Source organism: Pinus tabuliformis, chromosome X (genome assembly GCF_031772625.1).
Source record: "Pinus tabuliformis cultivar Carrire ecotype Pingquan chromosome X, CPIR1, whole genome shotgun sequence".
Lineage (NCBI taxonomy): Eukaryota > Viridiplantae > Streptophyta > Pinopsida > Pinales > Pinaceae > Pinus > Pinus tabuliformis.
Genome location: NC_142308.1, coordinates 927,720,684 through 927,740,845, shown reverse-complemented (window position 1 = coordinate 927,740,845; position 20,162 = coordinate 927,720,684). Strand labels below are relative to the sequence as shown.

At 39.8% G+C, this 20,162-nt stretch overlaps 1 protein-coding gene across 3 annotated transcripts in view; it reads left to right on the top strand.

Annotated features, from left to right (window-relative positions):
- LOC149142720 (uncharacterized) overlaps positions 1-20,162 on the top strand; it is a 517,619-nt gene that overhangs the window by 305,561 nt on the left and 191,896 nt on the right. For all 3 annotated transcript variants that reach the window (XR_016264192.1, XM_089447323.1, XM_089447324.1), the window contains exons 13-14: positions 15,874-15,960; positions 16,479-16,567. Coding sequence is in view for 2 of the 3 variants with exons in the window: in XM_089447323.1 (XP_089303449.1) it covers positions 15,874-15,960; positions 16,479-16,567 (176 nt within the window). In the remaining variant the exon portion in view is untranslated. The remainder of the gene's footprint in view (positions 1-15,873; positions 15,961-16,478; positions 16,568-20,162) is intronic.

Here is a 20,162-nt window from a genome sequence, read left to right as displayed (position 1 = left end):
CATTCTAGCCTTCTAGATGACGTAGTTGGATGCTCCGTCCTACCTGTCCTGATCCCTCAAGCCACTGGTTGCCATATCCATCGAAAATTGTCGAACAACTCCCTCTTTCTCCCTACTGCGTAGCTCCTAGGCTGGCTTACGCACTCCCTGATGGAGCTGGTAAGTCTGCTGCTCCTTTGCTGCCCAGTAAATGAGAAATAGTAAATACTGATTCCCTCGGCAAGAAATCACTGAGGAAGTATTCCCTCACTATGCAATCTGCTTCCTCTTCTGATGAATTTTCTGCCCAACACTCAACTTGCAGAAAACTGCGTCCCTCTAGCTTTGCGATGAGGCTCTGCGTGGCTCCCTCTGCCTCAGCAAATTCTCGATCCGGCAGTCTTACCTCTCTGTCAGCTCACTCAGAGAGAGACACCCACGAAAATATAGCCATCCTGGCTAGAACTGCGCAATCCCTCAAGCGATTCGAACTGCTGCAGCATTAGAACTGTTGGTGGCTGTAGCAAGTTGGCCCTTGCTTCTGTGCTAGATCTGCTTTTCCTATTTCACATCAACAACTTCGATACCATGCGAAAATTCCTAGATCTAACAATGTTATGAAATCAACTCACAAAAAAATAGAAAAGATAGATCAATGCCTTAGAAATAAGCCTCTTCGAGGGGGAAACCTCCTTTACATTACACAAATGAACAATTCTTGGATGATACAAATGACAAGACCTCCTTTCTATATATAGGAGCCTAAGGGATAATAATATAATCAGAGCCGACATAACAATAATAATGTAAGGGCACAATAATAACAATAGTGGGCTTTTATGGGGCACAATAATAACAATATGGGGACTACATGGGCACAACAATATAATAAGGGGGTTGTACTAATAACAATAAGGGGTTACACTAGTAGTATAGGGACCTAACAAACAATCTCTGGAATCCTACTACAACTAGCTGAATCTACTTTACCTAGATCGTAAATTACATTACAAACTTATTTCAGATTTCTTCTTGAAATATTGAAGTAAATTACTGAAGCAGCCTACACCAAATTAAATATGATTATGAAACATAGAAACTCAGCAAGGAAATATAAACATGTAGGACACCGTTATTTTTGGATAAATGTCCCCGGAAAAACCCAATGCGGGAAAACCGGTGCAGTAGCTCTGAGGGTTTTATTATTATGCAGGAGAAAATATGAGTACAATTTTAGGATGCGCAACTAGCAATCTGATACAGAGAGAATACTGGACAAAAGAATGGTGAAATGATCTCACCTGTCATTAGGAGAATCAGTGACTGATCCTGCTGAACTAGAGGCTTTGCGTCACCCTCTGCGTGGCCTCTACACATATGTCACTCTCGGAAGTTTCTGCGACACCCCTGCTGGGTATTACGTTGACCCTCTTCTGGATCCTCTGTTGGCTAAAAAAACGATCTTCTGCCTCCTGGACTCACACCCCGACTCTCGACAACTGAAATTCGACTTCTCTTAGCAGCAAACTCGACTTTCCCTCAAGGACTGCGCTGCCTCTGCTTCAGCACTGCGTTGGTTAGCGTCAACCTTCCTTTGGACATCTTTCTGTCCTCCCTCTGCCTCGTACTCTCTGGAACTTCATTCTTCCAGATTCTCACTGCGGGCTATTGCAAAAGATCTCCTCAGTCGATTTTTCCTCTTGAGAACTTCTCACTTCAGAAAATCGATTCCTTGATCTCTCTTGGTGTGTTTTCCAAATGGCCCTCAAGCCTCTTCTTATATTTTCCTGTTGGATAACCAACGACCTATATTATCTCCTAATCAAAGGCTCAGATCGTTTTGACTTGATCTTCGTCTTTATCTAGAAGATTCACCCACAATTAGATTAATACCCATTGATATTTTAATTTTCCTAAATTTAGACTTAGGAACCCCATTAAAAATATTAATTATTTTAATATAATCGTTTCTGGGTGGAATTTCCCAAAACGGTTCTGGGTTCTTTGGAATGCATGTGCCCAAGCCTCCCTGCAAAATTTGAGGCCTAGAGCACATCCGATGCTACCCCAAATCAACAGTACAGGCACCACGACAACACTCATTGTTGAAGAATCTAGGGCAATTAGAATTAATGTGATTCTTCTTAGCATGATAACTATTTGTGAGGTATTTTAACTTTTGCTTATTAGCCCAATCTTCTCTTGATATCATTAGTGTGTGTATTTCTTACTTCATCAAACAATTACCAAAATACAAGAGACAAAAACACACGATGTTGGCTTTCTGCCAGAGCCAAAACCTCTCACTCTTTGAAAGGAAAACCTGCACGAAATTCTTCTTATAGAGATTCCAATTGACGAATACCAAGACCATGGCGCTGCCTCTGCTTCAGCGCTGCCTCTGCTTTAGCGCTGCATGGGTCAGCATCAACCTTCCTTTGGACATCTTTCTGTCCTCCCTTTGCCTCGTACTCTCCAGAACTTCCTCCTTCTGGATTCTCATTGCGGGCTATTGAAAAAGATCTCCTCAGTCGATTTTTCCTCTTGAGAACTTCTCACTTCAGAAAATCGATTCCTTGATCTCTCTTGGTGTGTTTTCCAAATGGCCCTCAAGCCCCTTCTTATATCTTCCTATTGGATAACCAATGACCTATATTATCTCCTAATCAAAGGCTCAGATCGTTTTGATTTGATCTTCGTCTTTATCTAGAAAATTCACCCACAATTAGATTAATACCCATTAATATTTTAATTTTCCTAAGTTTAGACTTAGGAACCCCATTAAAAATATTAATTATTTTAATATAATCGTTTCTGGGTGGAATTTCCCAAAACGGTTTCTGGGTTCTTTAGAATGCATGTGCCCAAGCCTCCCTGCAAAATTTGAGGCCTAGAGCACATCTGATGCTACCCCAAATCAACAGTACAGGCACCACGACAACACTCATTGTTGAAGAATCTAGGGCAATTAGAGTTAATGTGATTCTTCTTAGCATGATAACTATTTGTGAGGTATTTTAACTTTTGCTTATTAGCCCAATCTTCTCTTGATATCATTGGTGTGTGTATTTCTTACTTCATCAAACAATTACCAAAATACAAGAGACAAAAACACACAACGTTGGCTTTTTGCCAGAGCCAAAACCTCTCACTCTTTGAGAGGAAAACCCGCACAAAATTCTTCTTATAAAGATTCCAATTGACGAATACCAAGACCATGACCCTTGACATATCAAGCCACTCCAAGACCAAGGCACCAATCCTCTTCTTTGTCACTTCTGAGATCATCTTCATTATTGCTGCTATACAGAGGTCAACTTTATGCATCACAAAGGTCATTACAGTTGCATTATTGTTGTACCTTCATCTACACTTCTTTACTGAGATCATTACTGCACCTTGAGATCACTATTGTGCCTTTTCTGAGATCACTGTCATCATAACGAGATCTATATTGAGATATGTATATATGGGAGCTGCACTGAGATAGTGATCTTGTAGTTATGCCTTCCTCATGACTGTGTTTATATGATTATGTTGAGACAGAGAGTATTCCTGTAGGCTCACCGAGATCCTTATCCTTATCATTATACCGAGAGTGTCTCTTCAAAACAAGTGTGCCGAGACTGTGTGCACTATTGTAGGATCATCGTGATCCTTTTTCATCACAATCAGACTGAGAGAATATTACTAAGAGATCACCGAGACAGTGACTGTGTTTTTGTCATGCATGCGTTCAGTGTTTCGGGACTGTGATCATGAAGAGGCCGAGACACAGAGATATAGACCACTGCAATTTCCTGCACCGAGACACTGTAATCATCACCAAGGCTGTACCTTCCGGTACCTCCGAAGTTACAAAGGAATCCGAAATTCTATCTGTACTTTTGGGAAGTTCAGTGGGGTATTTATAGTGGTTATGCCTCCATAAATAAGCCGACATGAGTGTGAACTGTTGTGTCACTTCATTTGAGCTGACATGACTATTCTTTATATTGTTTTTGCTGGCTGACTTGACTGTTCTCTTTATCATTTAGCTTGTTGCCTTCTTCAAGAGGATTGTGCTTGTCTTTGAGGGCTGATCTAGACTCTAGGTTGACTCATATATGTTACATAAATGCTCAAGAAGAGCTCTTCATGACTTTGACTCCTTAATAATAAATCCTAAGGCTCTCAATGGGAGCCATCTATAAAATAAACCTCTTGCTCATGAAACTCAGGCAACAAGGCATAATGATAAATTCATTTTCTTGTTTACAAAAATCATAAATACAATGTCATGAAGACCAAATCTAGTTACACTTTCTTCAACGCTCAGGACAAGGGTTGTCACTCTGATCCCTGCACATTCTATTCTAGCTGTCTCCCAACAACAGGCTATGGGGGGTAGTCCCTATGGAATGAAGTGAAGGAAAGCAAGTTGAGAATCAACTTACTTGGGAGACACGGATGAGTGGCATAGCCACTTGGTTGAAATTAAGCAAACTTATTGATTAAATTAGACTTTCTATTATAAAACCAGTGTCTTACTCACAAATTCTTGCTTCTTATGAATAGGAACCAAATGACTGGATGGACACCCGCCGCTTGAATGATTAACTAACCTATATGATATGCAAGTCCTAGGGCCTATATGAGATGCAGTGATCTTAGTAAATTTTAGTTAAATGTCTAGTCTAAGTGTAACCTTCCTTTAACTATTTTGAAGCTGGGCTCCACGGTAGGTTGTGGGAAGGAGGCTAACAAGAAGTAAGCTAAGGCTTGATTAACGATACCTTTTGTTAGGCTTCTATCACTTGATGTCTCTGGCGTTGCAGAGACTTTGGCTCTAACAACTGCAAGGTCATCGTGTTAACAACCAAAGAGTTGTCGAGGCCCCTCAAGCTAGATAAGAAGGGTTGCCCTATATCTCTATCAACCTAGCTTATGCTAGGTGGTCAATTATTAATGCAAATCTAGATTTAGTATGCTTATGCAAGAAATTATGAGTGAGATTTATTTTGAGTTAAGATTTTTTAAAGTTGTTTAAGTACTTAATTAGAATCCTTTGAAGAGTATTTAACAATAGTGAATTGCAATTTTAGACAAGATAAAATGCTTCGAGATACATGTGTAAATTCCAACAATATTCCACACGATACCAAGTAATCCAAGATGCCAAATGCTTAAAATAGTCAATCAAGATGCTGACCACAGATTTATACCAACAATACTACTTCAGAAAATTCAGATCTTATCATTGTTGTAACAACAATGCATAAACCACTTCAAATGATGAAACTTGCCCAACACATAAAACACTGAAATTCTAATAACCAACAAATGTAATTCAACTTGTTTAGAACACTTTAAGATGATGTATTTAGTAAAATTTCAGATCTGATTTCTTGATTTGCAGCAGTAAGTAAAGACTAATCAAGCCAAAAATAGATGCCCAATATTTCCAAAAATAGAAAAATTTCGCCAAACTTGGAAAAAGTATTTTTTGGAGTTATTTAGAAGATGCGATTCAGAAATTTCAGAACTGATATGTTGTTACAACCGTGAAACAATGATAGATCAGCGACCCAACAATGCTTAAGACAAGCCCTAATATTTCAAAAAATAGTAAAATTTTCCGGAAATTGAAACTTTCAGTTTTTGGCCCTTATTAAGTATTTGATTCAAAAATTTTAGAACTGCATAAAATTTCAATTATGCAGAAAAATCCACCAAGCTTAAATGTTAGATCTAGGCCAAAACTCAAATACCCAAGAGGACAAAATTTGTGAAAATGAAGATTTTGCAATTTAAAATGATTTTGACCATTTAGTTGGTGATTTTAGGGCTTCATTATTAGTAATTTGCTTGCTGTAATAAAACTGCAGAAAACAAAGGTTTAGAGGTCAAACCCTAGGCCCAAGGTCTTGAAGGTCCCATTGTTGAAAATCGATGAAACTTTTGGATCACTTTGCTTCTTGAAAAATGAGAATTTTGAGACCTTAATCCTGCAAATCCGCCAAGTATTTAGCTTTAAAACTTCAGTTTAGGGTTTCAAGTCAATTATGGGGCAAAAGAGGCCAAGAATGGAGAACAAGGCTTAGGGAGGCAAATTTTCAAGGACAAATGGGCTAGGATGATAGATTGGGGCACACGGATGAAGAATATGGCTTTAAAGGGCCAACGCTATGCCTAATGAGACTAACATTTGGGAAAAAGAGGGTAAGGAGGCCTAGGGCAAGGCAAATCTAGGCCTAGAAGTTCTGAAAAGGTTAAAACCTTTGCTCAAAAAAATTTATGCTTCAACTCCTTTGATTTTTTCCAAAATTTTTCTGTGGGAAACTTGCAAAAATTTCCAAGAGACTAGATCTTATCCTCGAGGGCCTAGATCTAGCTCTTCTCCCACTTGGTTTCTCGATCTAACTCGCAAAAATGAAGATAGAAACATCCAAACCCCAATATATACAAAACTAAACTAAAACCCCAGCCCAAATTAGAAAAATAATTTATAAATTTAAATTTACAAAATTATTTACAAAATATACATGTGTTTTCAAATGGATTTTGAGAAAATAATTTTTATGATATTTTTTCCTTGAAAGAATGGCTAAAATGCTTCAGAAAAATTAATGCTCACTATAGCCCAAGCGAAGATTCAATCCACCATATAAAAACTAGAGATCCAAGCAAAGTAACCTTTGTCCACAGTCTATGAACTTGGAGACCAAGGATTGAGTACTTGCACACACTATGTATTATCTCAAAATAACAATATAAAGCACCACATAGGAAGCCCGTAGTCAATACATACCACAGATCAGTGACAAGAACACCTCGAGTTGCACCCCAAAGTCTTTTATTATAGTAGAAAAAATAGTTCCCAGCGGAACAATAGTTTACAAAATGCTTCAACAACAATTCTAGCCAGAGATCAAGATGACTACAGACTCAATTGACTTTCTAATTTATAGATAAATCCTGCAAATGGAAAAATAACAGCTAGTTTCTTTGATCCTTTGTAATATCCCTAGCGAAAATTAACAGTAAATATGCAAAGCAATCATAGACAAAAACACCATAAACAGTGATCACAATATCAAACCATAAAATTGCACCAAAAACTACACTGCCGAGCTCTTTTTATTAATAAAGATGGGTGTACAATAAGGTGCTGGAAATAATGCACCTAAGCTTGCTTAAGGCAAGCTAGCAAATCCCCAAATGACAAATAAGACACCCTCCACCAAAATGCTGCTATGCTGCTCAAGCTCTGCATTGAAGATGCCTAGAAATACGTTACTGGCTGAATGGATCTGCTGCTAGGGCCCTCTCTAGTGCTCAGAAAATTTTGGGAAATTAATCCCCGCCTCTCCACCAAATACCCATAATAAGTCATGAAGAAATTGGCCAATGCTTGACTTTGGAAATTTGGCCCTATTTCCCCTAGCTCCTCTAGTTGCTGGCTGAATTGGGACCCCTGTTTAAGCCCTCAAATCCTCCCAGAAAATTTTTCCAAATTACTTCTGAGGTCCTTGTCAAAAACCCAGAAAAACCCAGAAAGAGTTTGTCCTAGTTTTGACACTCCAAAATTGACCCCAAACGCTCGACCCTCCTCCACAAGAAAAAGATGTAGCCTGTAGCAGATGTTGCATTTGTTGTTCCGCCAAAATGCTGGAAAATCCCCCACAACACTTCCTCGGACTCCACCTCAAGTTTTAGGCCCAAACTCCATTCACTCAACTCCCAAGTGTGTCTCCTCCAAGCACTGCGCAGTCCTTGCGCTGCTACAACTTTCCCTGCTGTTGTAACTCGGCCTCCCAACTGCTACTTTCCCTGCTGCTGTAACTCGTCCTCCCTGCTGCTACGTTCCCTGCTGTTGTAACTCGACCTTCCTGTTGCTACTTTCCCTGCTGTTGTAACTCGGCCTCCGTGCTGCTAGTACGATTTGGGACTAAGTAGAACTCCCTCCTTGGGCTGGCACTCGAAGTCCACCAAAGCAAGGGTTGAGATCTCTGCTCGGAGACACTCGTGTGCTAAACAACACTTGTAGACTTGGCTTCCGCTCAAGCATGCTATGTCAAAGACAAGTTTCAGAATAGATGAATGAATGACCAAAATGAGTGCCTCTTGCTCTATTTATCAAAGAGCCTCCAAGATGCCCATGTGGGCCCAACTCGACTTTCCCCCACCAACTTCGCTCCAATGAGAGCGTACTCCACATGTGGGCTGTAATTCTCCATGGGGTGGCCCCCACGCTCCACTAGAGCTGCAATATTTCCCTTCCTTCCTAATGTTTGGGCCCCCACTTAATCCCAAAATTCATGTGGGACCTCTAAACCCACATCTCCTAAGTGCAAACATGAAATAAGACAAAATTGGGCAAGATTGATATTTCCCTTAGCAATATTGCTAAGCAGGAATATCACAGTCCTCCCCACCAAAACGTTGCTTGTCCTCAAGCAATTGTCGAACAAGTGCTCTCTCCATTTTGACCCAATTACCACTATGAGCAATACTGGGGTCCCAATAATGCCACTAAGCCACTCTCGGTCCATGTGCTGACCTGTCACAAAGGAGTCCCAATGGCAGATCTGGGTGACCTCCCCCTGTGGGAACCCACTCTCCCCAATTCGTAACCCAACTACTCAGCCCTGTAGCTCTCGGGACCCAAACTAATCTCAAAGTGAGTCCATCAAGAGGATGTTGCCCTGTCCAGGTCATAACTACGACCCACTTGTCCTCCTGCAAAGTCATCCACTCTGGTAAACCTCCGCTACACACCCAATAAGGGAAAAATCCGTTGTGTGTAGGTCCATCCTGCCAGCGCACCCTGCCAAGGTTACCATCTACCGATGCATGCCTAGACTCTTGTCAAAATAATAGCGAGAATGGCCTTCCTCGCCCCATAGTGATCATCCTGATGGTCTCTAACCTGTCATCCAAAGGAGGATGCAATCCTGTCTCTGTCATCCCCATGATCCTCCCAAAACAAGGTAGTCCTCTAACCCAATGGATCCTTGGATCCCACAACCAGATTGGAGGCCCATCGCTCCCAATTCTTGGTGCCTGCCATTGAGTAGTGCGAATGATTGCCAAAACCCATACGTGCCAATCATCCTGCCATACTAGCACATTGCCCCAAGTAATCAACGAATCTCCAGAGGGAAAAATACTTTCCGTGCAACTGAAATCCAATGGAAGACATGTACGATCATCCCTTATAGAAACTAGCACACCCCTGAATGTGGCTTAACTGCCAAGCCTTGAGAGGTTGAGATCCCGTGCGGATCGCAAAAGGAAGCTGCCATGCTGACACTGTGGCTCTCTAGTCATAACCAGTGGTTGAAAATGCTCATACTGCTCACTGTATCCTCCTCTCCTAAGGCCTAGTGGCGAAAAATCTGTGAGAGCCAAGCTCACCCTATCTGGGCATCTCCATGATGACGTTATCGATGCCTCTACTACCATTCTCGACCCTGAGTAACAACAGGAAAAGTTTGCCTTGCCATGCAGTGGAGGTCTCATTGATCCCCCATGTGTTAAGCCTGAGGTGAACTGGATCACCCTTTACCATGACCCTGCTCGTCACCAAGGGGAGTGATCCACCCGCCATCCGGATCCCTGGATCCCCCAACCATACTAGGATCTCAAAACTCTTACTCCTCATGGAATGTGCTGCTACCTGCTAGATCCCATATGGCCCTCGTCTTTGATCCCTGTATGTATCCCATGGGTGGACCCCAAGTATCATCAGTCTGTCCCGCATAAGGCAACCTGCCCTGCTCCTTTCAACCCACACAGTGTAGTCCACTCTCCCAACTCCTGACGATACATCTGGATACTGCTCGAAGTATGGGTGCCCTCCTGTAGACGAATTCTACCATCCACCATCCCTTAGGCTCATGTGACACCTCAGACCATCTCACCCGAAGTGCATCATGTAGTTCCCTCGCAGCCGACTCCCCCTGTGTGAGCCCAGGAGTGGAACCTATGCCACCTCGGGATAAACTGAGTCGTACCTAAGCCTACATCCGTCAGCCTGTGCCTCCACCAAACATCTCAACTAGAGAGTCATGGGTGGGGAGGTCCCCAAGGGTAGGATGAAGAATCTACTAGGGTATTGAAGATAAACACTTCAAAATCTTTTAATCTTGGCCCTTGATTTTTTATTTTTGAGGAATTTTCGAATTTATCATTTAATTCCATTTTAATTAGCTCAAAATTAATTATTTTGAGCTAATTCCCTATAAAATTCGACTTTGACTTTACCACCAAGGTCCAAGCGTCCAAATTTTCTTGAAAATTACAATATTCCCTTGGTGGAGGACCTTTAAAAATTGACTCTTTTAAGACCCACGAATTTTTCCATTTGGAGAATTTATTTTCCTACGACAATTTAACTTGACTCTAATGAATTAATTTTCTGGCTTAGGATTTAATTTAATTTTGCTAGAAAAATTAATTAATTTACACATGAGGGGATTAATTATTTTTCCAACCCTCTATTACATATGATTTTTCATTTATAGGACTCAAAGAGGGAATACACATTCGTCTTAGACCCTCAAGATACATAACCCATCTGCGACACAATATGATCTAGTAAACCAAGTGATTTGTAATAAAATAATTTAGCCAATTAGCTTAAATTATTCCTAAACCAAGTTTACATCAGACTCGACTAAAACACTAGGGCTCACCTAATAATTCAACAATAAATTTCACTCTAGCTTTGGTGGTTTAAGCTGGAGTTTTTTAGCCTAGGGAGTTTTTTAACCTCCCCAAATTATGTGTGCTTGTAAACACAGATAATTGTCAGAGTTTTTCTCTCAGATATACCCCAAAACTAGGTAATTGACGAGGTCTTAGGTGAGTCTTAGTGTTTATCGAGTCTATGTATTTTTCATTCTAGATCTTGTATCTTGTGGCAGAATTTGGTTGAGTTTCAAGAGTCTATGTCTATGTGTTTTTTCCAGTGTTCCACGGGGACTCGCCCCCCCACCTAGGGGTCTAGTTTCCTCGCTCCCCCGCGCTCCGGGGACTTGGGGACGAGTAGGGGACGTTTCCCCACGCTCCCAAAATGGAGGAAACTTGGGGGGACTTGCCAGGGAAACGTTTCCCTTCCCTGAGGGGACGTTTCCCCACGCTCCCAAAAAAATGGCCTTGCTTATAGTTTATGATTTAATAGACCTAAAGTGGTACAAAGCTACTCATGTTCTGTACGGGGATAATGTCTTGTGTTGTCTTTTGGTTTCAACAAGCGTTATTTTAGAGGGTCAGTATCATGGAAATTTGCTAGACCATATAGCACGTACATGAATTTTCCCTTTTAAAACTTCTCCTTTTTTTCTCAAGTGATGGCTGGATTACAGTGGGGAGATAACTAGAGTGACAGGCAAAGAATATGAGACATTCAGTTTGTGTTTCTAATTTGCATGACATTTGACATACAAACTATGGAAGCAGCACCTATGTCATGTGGGAAATAATTGGGTGGACTATAGACTAACATGCGTTTACTGCAAGCATGACAAAATACTATGGGCAACAAGAAATCTCAGGAACTGTCGTTATATATGAATTTATACAGTTACAAAATTTACACAGAGCACAGTGGCTCAGCTTGAATTCTCAGGTCTGAAAATTATTTTCACCCCTGAAATACACTGCTAGTTTGAAGTTTGAACTGCATGGCATTGCTCTAATAAGGTAGACAAATTATCCATGCCATCGTTGGTCACCCAAGTTGGTTCGCAGATGGTCATCCTGCAGTCAATGTCATTTGATAGTAAACTGTCAGAAACTCTTTCATGTGATCTTCTCATCTCTCCTGGAACTAAAACTCTTCTTTCAGCATATGGTGTACTATCTATATTATATATAATATAACAAACTTTCTAGCTGTTGGATCCAACACAGCTGGACAACCCATTGTAGTTGCCCCTTCTACTGCCAATGCAGTGTTCCTGATCTGTTCATTTACCTTTTCACAGAATTCAGTGGCTACCTTATCAAGCTGAAGCTCTCCCTCTGTCTGTCTGACCAAAATCTAAATTAGAATTTGACCAAGCTGAATTAGAATTTTAAATTTATTATTTTATATGATATTATAAATTTGGATAATGTCAAATGATATTCATATCAATGATCATGCTTTGCAGCTTTTCAATTCAAACCAAATTGTCATAGTGGACTCAATTAATAAATTATATTTTATATTTATAAATTTTTAAGACCCTGACGCTCCCCCACGTTTCCTAAAAAATGGTAGGGAGCTTTTGCATAGGCCGCTCCCGCGCCCCCTCGCTCCCTCGCCCCCTCGTCCCGGAACCTTGGTGGAACATTGGTTTTTTCCCCTTGTAAGGGTTGAAATTGTAATATTTGATGTAAAAGTGTGTTTAAAAATATATTTGGTGAATGGTTCCTCATACTTAGACATCATTATAAAAAATACTTTTTTAGATACACTTAGAGGGTGGAAAATTAATTAATCCCCTCTTGAGTCTGTTTTAAATTTAATTTTTGGCAAAAATAAAATTAAAATCAAGCCATAAATGATCCAAAAAATAAAATGAAGGGAAAATTAATTACCCTCCAAGTAGAAAAAATAGCTTTTGGAGAAAAAATTCATGGATCCAAAAGAAAATAATTTTATGAGGTCCTTTAGCAAAGGAAAAGTCAAATTTTTGAGAAAGATTAAGTCATTGGATCATGGTGGTTGAGTCAAAGATCATTTTTCAGCAAAAAAGCTTGGAAAAAATATGTCTTGGCCTGGGATCAAGTACTCCATCAACAAACTCAAATTTTTTCAAGATCAAGGGATGAGATTTGATTTTTGGCATGGATCAAGAAGCAACTCGCTGTTATTCTCCAGGATCAAGTTAAGCTAGCCTTTATTTCCACTGGGAGGGGTTATTCCCTCTCATTTGTCGATATAAGGAAGCCTTTGAGCTCCTCATTGTATCTTCAAGTGGAACAGTGTTGAAAATCTTTTGTACTGAGCTAAGCTCTACTCGAATTTTGCATTAATAAAGACTTTGGGGTTCAATTCAAAGTGTTTCTGTCTCGCTGATTTGTGTTGCCTGAATGCTAGAGACTGCTTGCCCTCCAACTCCTGCGCTGGCCTAGTAATTTTGCTACTGCTAGCTGGAATAGACCCTGTGTTTGACACTCCTAGAGTGCTCAGAAAATTCTGCAAAATTGGTTGTATCCTTTCCTCAACAAATCCATTAAAAACCAGGAAGCTTTCAGCCAAATTCCACCGCTCTGAATTTCCCTCAAAATAGGGCGTAGTTGGCCCTCCATTAGCAAAAATGCTCTAACAGAATTCCTATGCAAATGGGGCTTTGATGCTGAGAAAATCCTCCACCAAATTGCCTTATAACTCACAACAATTTCTAGCTCTGGGCTGTTTGTCAGGCCTGCCCTTAGCAGTAGAAGGCCCTGACCTTGCACCTAATGTCAAATAATGACTGCTGGGTATGGAGTTGTGCTCTCCTATATCTATAGTAGATGGTGCTGACGCTGATGCTCCCACAGTCTCCTGCTACTCCTCATGCTACTGCTCCCCCGAGTCCTCTTCTTGCTACCCCTATTCTAATGGTTCCTCTGGCTCTAACCATGCATGTGACTCCTCCAAGATGGGCACCGTAGACTCCACCCTCCACTGGGACGATATATCAATATTGTCTAAGGAAATGGCATTTCGATTCATTGGTGTTTCTATTTGCTTCACTCAAAGTCGGAGATTGTAATGCACATACACTAAATCATTGAGGCGTGAGAACTCCAACCTATAAGAGTGTCAAAAAAACTAATGAGTCTTGATTCTTGACACTTGAGGGTCATAAATTAAAATTAAAATTAAAATTACAATAAATGTAATTGGTCAATTGAAGGCTGAAGCTCAAAGTTATACCTATTGTGTTTTTTTGAGTGTATTTTCTCAAATACACTCCAATTGCACTCACATCTTGAAGAGCTGCATGCTTGACTCAAGATTCTTATGGCCAATTTTTGCAAATTTGGTGCCCTTGCACCATAGCTTCGCCACCAAATATCTACAACAAAATAAAGAAATAAAAAAGTTAAAAACTTAAAACATAATTAAACTTTCAAATAAAAGTTACATAATTGAATTTTAAAAATCTAGAATTATAAATAAGTAAATTCTAAATTGAAAATTCTAACGAGTCATGACTTGTCACTTACGTGGCATGAAGAGGGTCCTTTCCCTAATAGCATCATCAAAGCCAAATAGGCCAACACAATCCCGATAAAACTGTATCTTGCGATTGATTTTGCTACGAAGCTCAGGATCAGGTACCATCCTATGAATACAGGAATGGAGCCCTTCCATCACCTCGCCATCAAAATCAAAGCCGCATTTGTATGAAAATGCGGGGTTGAGGAAGAGTGCTGCTGCATGAATGGGTCGATGAAGCATCCCTGTCCACCGACTATCAATCACATCCCATAACATCATCTGTCTATCAAGCCTAGCAGAACCCTTGTCTGCATAATAAGCACAAATGGCCTCCTTGGCCCTATCCATGGTCTCATACAAATAAGCCATTGCAGGCTTGTTCCCATCTACCAATCTCAGAACCTTTACTATAGGTTCACTAACTGAGCACACTTCTTCTACTCCCTGCCAAAATGTGTCAATGTACACCATTTTTGCAATGGCTCTCCCATCCTGTCTCCTGCGGTATCTACAATCACGCCACTCATCAGAAACAAACATTTGCTTCAACTCAAACTGGGATCGAAGCAAAGACTGAAGAGTAATAACAAAGTTGCAGGAACGAGTCATTCTGGGTTGCAAGTAGCTATGTGTTTTTCTGACTTTTTATGATATAATAATAATAATAATAATAATACTAATTTTTCCTTTATCTGATTTCTCTGTCTTTCTATTTTTGATCTTTCCTTTTTAACACTGGTACGTGGCAGTAGAATCACTTTTCAACAGAATTTGGAAAATGGCCAAAAGCCTATTTTTGGTCAAAGACCTTGAGTTCAGGTAACTCTTAGTTTTCATTTTTTATTTTTTAAAATGTCATCGATGTTTCTTTGTTGTGTTATTAGTTATTTGTTTCTTTTATTAGTTTCAAAATAGTGGGAACAAAATGGTATAATTACAAGAAATTAAAGGAAAACTCTTTTTGTGGTATGGAAAAAGAAAACAACTGGGAAACATCTCGTAATGTTTCAGCACAGGAAAGTTCTAGAATCTTTTCCACACATGTTTTCCACGCATTTTGTTGTACTAGAAATGTTTCTTGTTTGGACAAAAGCCCTGACTCAGAGATTTCAATTACATAGATATTATAGATTTCTGAACTCTACCAGTCATGTTCAGGTCTGGGAGCAATCAACCTGTATGTGAAATTCTGAGATGCAGAGAAAGTTTTATTGCTCAAACAGAAAATGAAAACAATTTTTTCTTGAGCTAAATAATAGATACTAAAATGGAAGTTGATAAATTTACATTTTCTATCCTGACAATAAATGTTTGTATTGCATATTCTAATGATAATATTCTAGAAATGAAATTTTTGGTTTTGCATATCATCTAGATTCTGCACTATACACATGAATTGCTCATTGTATGTTTCCGAGATTAATTTTGGATGATTGGTTCCTTTCATACAAAATATATTTATTTTGGCATTTTGAGGTTGCCAGTAGTGTTTTGGAATGCTTCTGTTTGAGTGAGGTTGTGATGTCTGCAACTGCAAATATTTGTTAAAATTCCACGATTTGGCATACATGGATTCAGCATAGATTGTTGTAAAAGGAGGAAAGTATGCAAACAAAGTTAGGACAGAATTGCGATTGCTACCTCTAGACATTCATCTCCCATGTTTTCTGAATATGGAGTCTTACATATTTTTTTTCTTGTCCCTGTAGATATACTTCCGATGAAAGAAGTAGATAAACTAGCTAGACTTGCACAAACTGGATGTGGAGGCCTATTATATCTACCTTTTCTTTCTGGTAAGTTGTATTTTTATTCATGACCTAAGAAAAATGAAATGTAAACGTAGACTTTAGTAATAGTAACCAACAAAGGACTAAAGTTATGATGACGATCTTAGTAGTGAATTCTACAGGGCTCATAATTGAGTGCCAGGGTTTTTTATGACGATTGTTAACCTCAATTTCTATACTATATAGTTAGTTTTCCTCCAGTTTCACCCACATGTTTTTGGTTACTTCACTTGGAGGTTATTCACGATGCTTCAAGCATCACAGGACCTTATTCATTTTCTTTCCTTTCTTGTTTGTGAATATATTGATCGAATCAAATGGGAAACTCCTCTTTTTTTTTTTTCCATCAAAATCGATATACGAATCTAGTTATGGTAGTTGGGTTCCTATATTGCTATAATATAAAAGAAAAGCAGTCCATGGTGTAATCATGTAGAATATAGTTTCACTTAATCTATGGTCTCTGGGATATCTTTATTTCATTTTATTCGTTTAGCTCATGAATTATCTTCTATTCTTTGCAGGAGAGCGTTGCCCATTTGAAGATCCTATTGCACGTGCAGCATTTATTGGAATATCAAGTGATACTACATTATCAGAGATCTTTCGTTCTGTAGGGAACCCTTTTTTCTCATTCATTTGTTTTGAAAGAGATTATCTTTCATGAAGCATGATTGGGTTTTAAATTAAGTAAAATATAATATTAAATTAAAAAAATACACCTCAGATTTCCTTTATATACTTTATACGTAGGGTAAAAAGTAAGAGTAATTTTCAAGGTCGAACTTTAAACCACCAGTCAAACTTGATATATGAAATGCTGTTTGTGTGGACACATTCACCCTGAATTAAATATGGTATTTATCGATTGCAGCCTGAATTAAATATGCAATACATACTTATGATACAGGCATGGGTTTCATACCTATTACCTGCATTTGCTGCCCAAAATTCCACTATTACCTAGATCAATTGCAATGTATAGACCACTGACCTGCATTTTATGTGCAATTTGACTATTGATCTGAATTTACCCTTCAGTTTGACCACCAACCTACATTTATGGTATGGTAGACTGCTGAACTGTATTTCTTCTAGATTTTAATCATGACATGTCTATGGTAAATTTCCCGGCTAAAGGTCAGACTGATATGGAACCAGGACAATAACCAAACAATTTTGGTGTGCATCATATGTTTTGATGCTTCTGAGTTCTAACTTCTTTCAATTTTTTTTAATGGTAGAAGTTCCTTGTCAAATACTTAGTGTGCAGCAGGGTTACGGGGGAGCGCCCCCCCGTCTCGATCCCACTCCCAATCCGCGCTCTGGGCGGGAGCGGTTAGGAGCGCGCTCCCTATTTTTTTCCAAGTCGACTTAGGGAGTGTTGCTCCCATTGCTCCGGGAGCAATTTTTCCAACCCGGGAGCGGTCGGGGAGTGATCGCTTCCGACCACTCCCCGGTTAGAAAAATTGCTTCTGTTCGGCAGAGGGCAACGCCTGCGTGGGAGGGAGAGGCAATGGCGTGGAGAGAAAAAAGGGGAAAGGAGGGAAAAAAAGTGAGGGAGGGGAGGGGAGAGGGGGAATAAATAAACCCTCTCCCTCTCATTATTCATTTCATTCTAAATTTCTAAGAGTGAGAGAGAGAAAGAGAGAAAGAGAGAATTTGGAGCAAGGAGAGGCATCCAAGGGGAGATTGAAGAGCTTGCAAGGGGAGATTGGAGGCCAAAGAGGTAGGATCTACACTCTAATCTAGCAAATTTTTTTATGTTCATTCCTAAATAAATAAATAATTTTTTTTCTCTATTTCCCATTCCCATTCCCATTCCATTTTTTTGCAGATTCAAAACTTCAAATTTCAAACATCATGGTTATATTTCTTGGCATTTTCTTCTTCTTGGTTCCTTTTTTGGTTATTATGGTGTTGGAGAGTAGAAAGAAGGGTTGAAAATGAAGAAGGGGATGAAGAAGTGGGTTATAGTGGATTTGATGAAAACCCCGAAGAGGAGTACCTTGGTGAGGAGGAGCTGGAGGAGAGTGAACATGAGTTAGCTCAAAAAACTAAACAAGACCAAACCCCATTGTGGAAATATGTTAATAGGCCTGAAGCAGGGAAAGGGGGTGGAACCACTAGATTTCACTGTCCCCATTGCAACAATAATTACATAGGTTCATACACCCGTGTTAGAAAGCACCTCTGTGGGAAAAGGCCATTGGATGGAGATAAACAAATAAGAATCGAAACTTGTACAGGTGTGTCAATAGCAAATAGAACCAAATACATAAGGGAAGAGGAGGAAGCCCAATACAAATCAAAAAAATCAAAGGGTTTTTCTGAACCAAGCTCACAATCACATGCACAAAGAACTCCTTCAACATCCTCCCATGGCAGTGGATATGGAGGCACAGGTTCACCAAACATCTCTTTAAGGCATAGAACCATATTAGATTTCCTTGATGAAGGGTGTAGGAACAATGTGGATTCAAAAGTTTACAGGTTTCTCTATGCATGTAGGATACCATTCAATGTTCTTCGCTCATCTTATTGGCATGAAATGGTTTATGCCATAAATGATGCCCCTAAAGGATACAAGAGCCCTGGGTATGACAAGGCTAGAACCATTGGACTTGATCATGAAAAAGCAAAAATATCACATTTTTTGAGTAGAATGACAAATTCTTGTACTGAGCATGGGTGTCCATTGTATCTGATGGATGGACAAATGTAAAAGGCAAGCCATTGATAAGTGTTCTTGCTGTGTCTGTTAGTGGTGCCATCTTTCATTCAGCATATGATTACTCAGACAAGTTCAAGGCCGACATCAACCTTTGCAGAACTATTACTTGAAACAATTGACCGTATTGGGCCATATAATGTCATCCAAGTCATCACTGATAATGCTCCTAATTGTAAGGGAGCGAGAGCAATTATTGAGGATAAATACCCCAACATATTTTGGTTTGGGTGTTTGGTTCACACAATGAACCTTTTGACGCATGATATTATTAAGAACCAAAGCCAACAATAAAAATGGATTGGTGATTTGTACAAGAGAGGCAAAGAAATGATAAAATTTATTACAAATCATAGCAATACCCATGGCCTTTTCCGCAGTCACTCAAGATTGGAGTTGTTGAAGATTGCGAAGACTAGATTTGGTAGCTATTACCTCACCTTCAGGCGCCTTTTGAAGGTAAGAGAGCCATTGGCTAGCATGGTATCAAGTCCACACTGGTAGGTATTAAAGGAAAGGGCTACAAATGCAGCTGACAGGCAAGGTTTTGAACAGGTGGAGGAGACCGCTCTTGATGGTCAGTTTTGGGCACGTGTGAGGCAAGTATTGGAATTCACCAAGCCCATTTATCACATGATTCGGTTTGCAGATACAGATAAACCAGCGATTGGGAGGTGTATGAGCAAATAGATACCATGTTGGGGAAAATAAAAGATATTGTTCAGAAAGATGATCCCAACTTGTATACACTGATTCACAATTGTGTGTGTACACAGTGGGATAAACTTAATGTTCCACTACATGCCTTGGCGTATATCCTTACGCCAAAATACTACTCTGCATCTTGGTTGGGCCAACCTGCACCAGGGGGTGGGGTTAGGGTCAAACCCCATATAGATGAAGAGGTATCTACAAGATATTTGCAAGCATTAGACAAGTTGATACCTGACAGGGAGGAATGTGCTAGTCTGCGTCTTGAATTAGGCAGATACTTCAGTTGCACTAGTTTGTTTGGTTCCTTCCATGCAATGGAAGATAGAGATAGATTTGATGCTCTCACATGGTGGGAAGCATATGGCGGCCAGGGACTTTTGCCAAAATTGGCAAAAAAAGTTCTCTCACAGGTTGTAAATACTTCTTCTGTAGAGAGGTGTTGGAGCACCTACAACTTCATACATAATAATGAGAAGAACAGACTCAATGAAAATCGGGCAGAAAGCTTGGTTTATGTGCACTACAACTTGAGGTTGTTGAGTCATTACTGTGATCGGGCTTATGAGGATCCAACATATAAAATTTGGGACAACCACCCAGAGGATGATAATTTGGAGGATGGCACTATACATCTTGAAGAACTGGAAGCAGAACTTATGAGAGAGGAAGATGAAGCAACAACCATGCCACCTCCACCATCCAGTAGCAGTGATCGAGTTCTGAGTCTTGTTCCTTTGTTGTCGCCGCCTCCATGTACATCCTC